Consider the following 8,079-nt stretch of genomic DNA (forward strand, 5'->3'; position numbering starts at 1 on the left):
TTTCAACATTTTGGGGGGAGGGTGCATTTCAACTTAGAATAGATGGGAAGAGAGAGAGTTCTTCCCTTGGAGAAGAAAGAAAAGAGAAAGCATGACTTTGTGCATCTGTCGAATTTTTTGGCAGGAAATTCAGGAATCTCCATCTGCCTTTTGTTTGTCTCTAGAGTGGAGACAAAATCATCAGGAAAGGAGTCAGAGTTGGAAGTTTAAGTTTCTGGACAAGGTTGCAAGGGCCACTGCACATAACGAAGCTAGCTGGGGAGAATGGAGAATGTCAGGCAGCTTTGCAGCTAATATGGTGCCAGCTTATGATAGTTTAAAGCAATAATCAGTTACGTAGTGATAAAAATACACTTCAGATAAAAAATACAGGGAAGGCTGCTTTGCTTAAAACAAAATGTGTGTCAATATAATGCCTTAAAACAAAATGCCTGTCAAAGTCACAAAGGACAAGTTATTCTGATTCATCAGTTAGCCCATTTATTTGGAGTCCAGGTTAAATGTCAGTTTGTTTGTGATCATCTCAGTTTAAAAGAGAAGCACACTCACTTTGTAGTAAAATTACACAGAACTAGAATTTCTACTGAAGCATTCAATACAATCTGTTTCCTCCACTAATTAGGCTGTGTTCTAATACAGAGGTCACCTTTTGCATCTTTCTCTTTCTAAATATCCCCTAACATTGCATAATGCTTAGAGCTTAGTGAGCATTTCTAGAACTGAGCCCTGAAGAGCAATGGTTTTTCACTGAGTGTCTGTGCCCTACTGAGAGTAATTTTTCTCCAAAAGCTTTGTCCAACAGTACACATTTTCTAGAAAAAAGACATGTGAGATTGATGCATAATTGTAAAGTTCAAGAATGTAAACATTGTGGTGAGCTCTAAAAGCAGTGTACACCTGAGCCTCTTAAAGAAATGTAAAATGGCCAGATTCTAATCTCGTGAGAGATTAGCTTAATTCAGTGAAAAATTACAGCATTGACTTAATAAACTTCCTAGTATACTTTGCCTATTTATGGAATCTATAAACATAGATATATCTATAAATAAAACAGGTATCTATAAATACTCTATATTTGGGTCAGTGTTTTCAGAGACTAAGAAACAGGAATGATAAATAAGTGTATGAAATAAAAATATATATTTTGTCTTATTTTTCAGAGTGATTGTGTACGTAGCTTTTTCCTCTCTGAGCCTGTGGAACAAGCAATGAAAGAATCATCAGCTGTGGACCTAGGCAAGTAATTTTATCATTATTACCATGTACAATTATTGAGTTTCAATATAATTGTGAGGCTTCCCCAGTGGCTCAGTGGTAAAGAATCTGCTTGCCAGTGCAGGAGACCCAGGTTCAATTCCTGGTTTGGGAAGATCCCCTGGAGGAGGAAATGGCAACCCACTCCAGTATTTTGGACTGGAGAATCCCTATGAACAGAGGAGCCTGGTGGGCTACAGTCCATGGGGTCGCAGAGTCAGACACAACTGAGCATGTATGTACAATTATTGAGTTTCAATTGTATAAAAAATCAGAACTATATTTTTTTTAATTTTCAAATTAAAATATTTTTAACAATAAGGCTTTCATAGTCTTTGCAAACCATTTTCAAGGCTTTCAACCCCTTAGAATATGTTTATCAAGTTAAATTAAACCCAGGTGTGTTTGTCTAATTATAATAATTCCATGCTATCCTACTATTAACTCATTTCAGTTAACTGTGCTTTGAGGTGGAATTGCATTTCAGAGAGAGAGGTCCTGGTTTCCCCTGCATGTAAATCTTACAGTTTTCTCAACATCTTAGAAAGCAACAAAAATAAATATTGGGCAATAATAATGACCATCTAGCAGTTTCATACTTATCTTTTAAAGCTCAATAATTATTCCACCTCCCTCATGAAGACTTACTTTATTATCAGAATCCTAACCTAGCCCAGCACAATTATCTACCCTATTCTCTGCCAAATGTGTTAATTCTAATTAATTTTTCTATCATCTCACCTAGATTGGCAAGGACTTTTTAAATATCCTACCAATCTAAAGCATTCCTTAATGTAATTCCATTGCCAGTGGCCATCTAATACTGATACTGGTTTTTAATCTCACATAAGATTTGTAAACTCATAATTGGCTAGGCCTCACCCCTACCCCAAACTTTGCTTTGCAACTCCCAGCCTTCCTTTTGTCCACATCCACCTTCGTATTCTCTACCTTTAAGATGAGGCCCATCTGCTCATCACCGCTCTCTGTATCTGATATCCTAGTTACTCACCCCTCATGTGTACGGTTCTCTATAGCCAGATCAGGCCTTATAGTGTGATTGTTTACTGTTACATATTTATTTTTGTGTCTGCCTTGTTTCTCTTGTTAGACTGAAAGTAATTTTCAGTAAAGCACTCACTTCCCCATTATGCACTGCTCTATACTAACAAATCCTAAATTAGTATATGATAATTAAATCACTTTTATTGCCCCCACATTTTACTCATGTAAGTAATGTTACCCTCTAAGATGTTTTGCTTTTACAGTCAAACCATAAACAGTATTAAGGTAATTTCTTACATTTCATAGCATGTATCTAAAGAAAAATGATGTCTACAAAATAAAATATTTTTAGAGATTGACACAAAACCGTGTTTGAGCATCTCCTGTGGAGGTGCGGGTCAGCAGTGGCCCGCCACAGGGGCAGGGGCTCTGGGTGCAGCAGACCTGGATATGGCCTAAGCCCTCTTGGAGGAGGTCGCCATTAACACCACCACAGAGCTGCCCGAACTTACGCAGGACTGGGAAATAGACTCTTGGAGGGCACAAACAGAAGCTTGTGCACCAGGACCCAGGAGAGAGGAGCAGTGACCCCACAGGAGAGTGACCCAGACTTGCCTGTGAGTGTCCAAGAGTGTCCAGCAGAGGCATGGGTTGGTTGTAGCCTACTGCAGGGCTAGGGGCACTGAGTGTGGCAACTTGAATGGGATCCTTTGAAGAAGGTCATCATTATCTTTGTTACCTCCACCATAGTTTGGTCAGGTAAATAGCAGAGAGGGAACACAGCTCCACCCATCAACAGAAAATTGGATTAAAGATTTACTGAGCATGGCCCCACCCATCAGAACAAAACCCAGTTTTCCCCAGAGTCAGTCTCTCCCATCAGGAAGCTTCCATAAACCTCTTAACCTTTTCCATCAGAGGGCAGACAGACTGAAAACCACAATCACAGAAAACTAACCCTTCTAATCCCATGGACCACAGCCTTGACTAACTCAATGAAACTATGAGCCATGTCGTGTAGGGCCAGCCAAGACGGACAGGTCATGGTGGATAGTTCTGACAAAATGTGGTCCTCTGGAGAGGGAATGGCAAACCCCTTCAGTATCCTTGCCTTGAAAACCCCATGAACAGTATGAAAAGGCAAAAAGATAGGACACTGAAAGATGGACTCCCCAGGTCGGTAGGTGCCCAACATGCTACTGGAGATCAGTGGAGAAATAACTCCAGAAAGAATGAAGAGACAGAGCCAAAGCAAAAACAACACCAGTTGTGGATGTGACTGGTGATGGAAGCAAAGTCTGATGCTGTAAAGAGCAATGCTGCATAGGAACCTGGAATGTTAGGTCCATGAATCAAGGCAAATTGGAAGTGGTCAAATAGGAGATGGCAAGAGTGAACATCAACATTTTAGGAATCAGCGAACTAAAATGGACGGGAATGGGTGAATTTATCTCAGATGACCATCATATCTGCTACTGTGTGCAAGAATCCCTTAGAAGGAATGGAGTAGCCAATATAGTCAACTAAAGAGTCTGAAATGCAGTACTTGGATGCAGTCTCAAAAATCACAGAGTGATCTCTGTTTGTTTACACGGCAAACCATTCAATATCACAGTAATCCAAGTCTATGCCCTGACCAGTAATGCTGAAGAAGCTGAAGTTGAATGGTTCTATGAAGACCTACAAGACCTTCTAGAACTGACACCCAGAAAAACATGTCCTTTTCATTATAGGGGACTGCAATGCAAAAGTAGGAAGTCAAGAAACACCTGGAGTAACAGGCAAATTTGGCCTTGCAGTACAAAATGAAGCAGGACAAGGGCTAATAGAGTTTTGCCAAGAGAAGGTACTTGTCATAGCAAGCAACCTCTTCCAACAAGACAGGAGAAGACTACAAATGGACATCACCAGATGGTTAACACTGAAATCAGATTGATTATATTCTTTGTAGCCAAGGATGGAAAAGCTCTATACACTCAGTAAAAACAAGGCCAGGAGCTGATTATGGCTCAGATCATGAAATCCTTATTATCAAATTCAGACTGAAATCGAAAAAGTAGGGAAAACCACTAACCTTTCAGGTATGACCTAAATCAAATCCCTTAAGATTATACAGTGGAAGTGAGAAATAAATTTAAGGAACTAGATCTGATAGAAAGAGTGCCTAAAGAGGTTCATGACACTGTACAGGAAACAGGGATCAAGACCATCCCCAAGAAAAAGAAATGCAAAAAAGCAAAATGTCTGTCTGAAGAAGCCTTACAAACAGCTGTGAAAAGAAGAGAAGCGAAAAGCAAAGGAGAAAAGGAAAGATATACCCATTTGAATGCAGAGTTTCAAAGAAAAGGAAGGAAAGATAAGAAAGCCTCCCTCAGTGATCAATGCAAAGAAATAGAGGAAAACAATAGAATGGGAAAGACTAGAGATCTCTTCAAGAAAATTAGAGATATCAAGGGAACATTTCATGCAAAGATGGGCTCAACAAAGGCCAGAAATGGTAGGGGCCTAACAGAAACCAATGATATTAAGAAGAGGTAGCAAGAATACACAAAAGAACTGTACAAGATCTTCACGACCCAGTTAATCACGATGGTATGATCACTCACCTAGAGCCAGACATCCTGGAATGTGAAGTCAAGTGGGCCTTAGGAAGCATCACTATGAACAAAGCTAGTGGAGGTGATGGAATTCCAGTTGAGCTCTTTCAAATCCTGAAAGAGGATGCTGTGAAAGTGCTACACTCAACATGCCAGTAAATCTGAAAAACTCAGCAGAGGCCACAGGACTGGAAAAGGTCAGTTTTCATTCCAATCCCAAAGAAAGGGAATGCCAAAGAATGAGTACACAATTGCACTCATCTCACATGCTAGTAAAGTAACAGTCAAAATTCTCAAAGCCAGGCTTCAAAAATATGTGAAACATGAACTTCCAGATGTTCAAGCTGGTTTTAGAAAAGGCAGAGGAATCAGAGATCAAATTGCCAATATCTGTTGGATCACTGAAAAAGCAAGAGAGTTCCAGAAAAACACCTACTTCTATTTTACTGACTATGACAAAGCCTTTGACTATGTGGATCACAAAAACTGTGGAAAATTCTGGAAGAGATGGGAATCCCAGACTACCTGACCTGCCTCTTGAGAAACCTGTATGCAGGTCAGGAAGCAACAGTTAGAACTGGACATGGAACAACAGACTGGTTCCAAACAGGAAAAGGAATACGTCAAGGCTGTATATTGTCACCCTGCTTATTTAACTTATATGCAGAGTACATCATGAGAAACACTGGGCTGGAAGAAGCACAAGCTGGAATCAAGATTGCCAGGAGAAATATCAATAACCTCAGATATGCAGATGACACCACCCTCATGGCAGAAAGTGAAGAAGAACTAAAGAGCCTCTTGATGAACGTTTAAGAGGAGAGCAAAAAGGCTGACTTAAAGCTTAATGCTCATAAAACTAAGATCATGGCATCCTGTCCCATCATTTCATGGCAAATAGACAGGGAAACAGTGGCAGACTTTATTATGGTGACTGCAGCCATGAAATTAAAAGACACTTGCTCCTTGGGAGAAAAGTTATGACCAACCTAGACAGCATATTAAAAAGCAGAGATATTACTCTGCCAAGAAAGGTCCATCTAGTCAAGGCTATGGTTTTTCCAGCAGTCATGTATGGATGTGAGAGTTGGACTATAAAGAAAGATGAGCGCTGAGAATTGAAGCTTTTGAACTATGGTGCTGGAGAAGACTCTTGAGAGTCCCTTGGACTGCAAGGTGATCCAACCAGTCCATCCTAAAGATCAGTCCTGGGTGTTCATTGGAAGGACTGATGTTAAAGCTGAAACTCCAATACTTTGGCCACCTGATGTGAAGAGCTGACTCATTGGAAAAGACCCTGATGCTGGGAAAGACTGAAAGCAGAAGGAGAAGGGGACAACAGAGGATGAGATGTTTGGATGGCATCACCAACTCAATGGACATGAGTTTGAATAAACTCTGGGAGTTGGTGATGGACTGGGAGGCCTGGCATGCAGCAGTCCCTGGGGTCGCAGAGTCAGATACAACTGAGCATTTAACTGAACTGAACTGTCATAATTTATAAATATTCCCTAAAAACAGTATTAGCTGGGGAGATTTTTACAATCATTGTTTGTAAACTTGAATTAACCAGATTAAAAAAAACAATAATAAGAAAGTAGCCAATTTCTAGAGAAGTCAAACTTTTTAAAAAAGCTACTAGCTTGGCCTCTGTTTTGTTATTAAAGCCCTTAAAGAAAATTCTTCATGTTTCAAAAAATAAACTACAGGTAACTATCAAGTTTTATGTTGGTGATTATTATTATTATTATTTATTAAAGTACATACACACACAAAAATTAGGGTTCTTATTGTAGAAACTAAAATGGTTGTTTCAGAGTTTCTTTTTTTTTTTTTTCTGGCTTGCTTAGTTCTTACTACATCATATAATAACTCAAGACATTTTCGTCAGTGATAATGGGCAAAAGTTTTGGTTCCCAATATTTTTAAAGACAAGCTGCCTATTATGTTACAACAGCAGGACTGCATATTCTAAACAGGATACGCAAATCATTGAAACAAAGAAGGATTAGCAAGAAGTTGTTCCTTTGTGTATTCTTTAAATTATTTCCTCTTTCTTATTCTGAATTCTGAATACTTTTGTCACAGAATATCATTTGATTCCAAAAAAGAAGCACACTATTAAGGATACTTCTTGTCAGTCATTTGAAACTCTGAGTTGTTAAATAATTAGAGGATAAATTTATTCAGTGTATTAAAGTAATGGTTAAATAGGATGACCTGAAGCAAAAATCCCAGACTTTACCATTTTACTATCCCTACTAACGAACTGAGAGTGGATTGAAGTGACTTAGCATAGCACATATGGACACCTATGTATCTAGGCACAAGCCCTGTAAAGATCACATTAGTAATCATTTGGAGTCCTACCTTTGCTGTTACCTACTAACTAAACATGCCTTGGTAGAACAACAGAAGGTGCCAACCAAGTATACTCTCTCCTCTGCTCACCCCTTTTCCTTGGCTTCTCATTGCCTTTAGGCAGAGCCAGCCTCCTGGGCTTGTAACCTATGCAGTCGTACAAAGCGCAGTACTTAGAACAATCCTATACTTGGTTTAATATTCTGTTGTCACTGTCTTGAAATTCTTAATAAAAAGTTTTTTATGGAAAAGGACTGTGAATTTTCATCTTGCATTTTAATTTCACTGAGTCCCACAAATTATGGGCTGGCCCAGCTCTTTGGAAAAAGACCAGAATTCTCCTGCTGCATCTCAGCAGAATATGGTACCCACCAATTTCCCTTTCCAGTCGAATATCAGGTCCTTCCCGATCTTCTCTCTTGTCTTTTTTGAATTCTTCAACTAAGACAAGACCCTCAGTACCTCACAGATGCAATTTTCTCTGCCTAGATTTCTTGATTCCTGTTCCGCCTTCCCCATCATTATCTGCATCCTTCATATCTCATCTCAATTGCCTTTACTATATAGTCCTATATAATGTTTTTTTTTCCTCAAAACACATATTGCAATGATAACTATGCTATGTGCTTCTTTGTAAACTAAAAATCCATGAAGACACAAGCCATGTGCATCTGGATTACCATTGTAAACCCAATGCTGAGCAAATTGCCTTGTCTCCTCTAGATACTCCATAAAGAATTCGTGAATAAATAACTGACAATAAAAAAAACAATAATGAAAGTTATGTTAATACTCTGTGCCAAGGTAGCTTGCCATTTTTAGAAAAAGGTCAAGAGAGAAGAAACCAAAATCTAAACTTATG

At 39.1% G+C, this 8,079-nt stretch overlaps 1 protein-coding gene across 5 annotated transcripts in view; it reads left to right on the top strand.

Annotated features, from left to right (window-relative positions):
• PIK3C2G (phosphatidylinositol-4-phosphate 3-kinase catalytic subunit type 2 gamma) overlaps positions 1-8,079 on the top strand; it is a 440,932-nt gene that overhangs the window by 384,906 nt on the left and 47,947 nt on the right. For all 5 annotated transcript variants that reach the window (XM_070453682.1, XM_070453686.1, XM_070453683.1 and 2 more), the window contains one exon: positions 1,161-1,236. In XM_070453682.1, coding sequence (XP_070309783.1) covers positions 1,161-1,236 — 76 coding nt within the window. The remainder of the gene's footprint in view (positions 1-1,160; positions 1,237-8,079) is intronic.

Source organism: Odocoileus virginianus, chromosome 23 (assembly GCF_023699985.2).
Source record: "Odocoileus virginianus isolate 20LAN1187 ecotype Illinois chromosome 23, Ovbor_1.2, whole genome shotgun sequence".
Taxonomy (NCBI): Eukaryota; Metazoa; Chordata; class Mammalia; order Artiodactyla; family Cervidae; genus Odocoileus; species Odocoileus virginianus.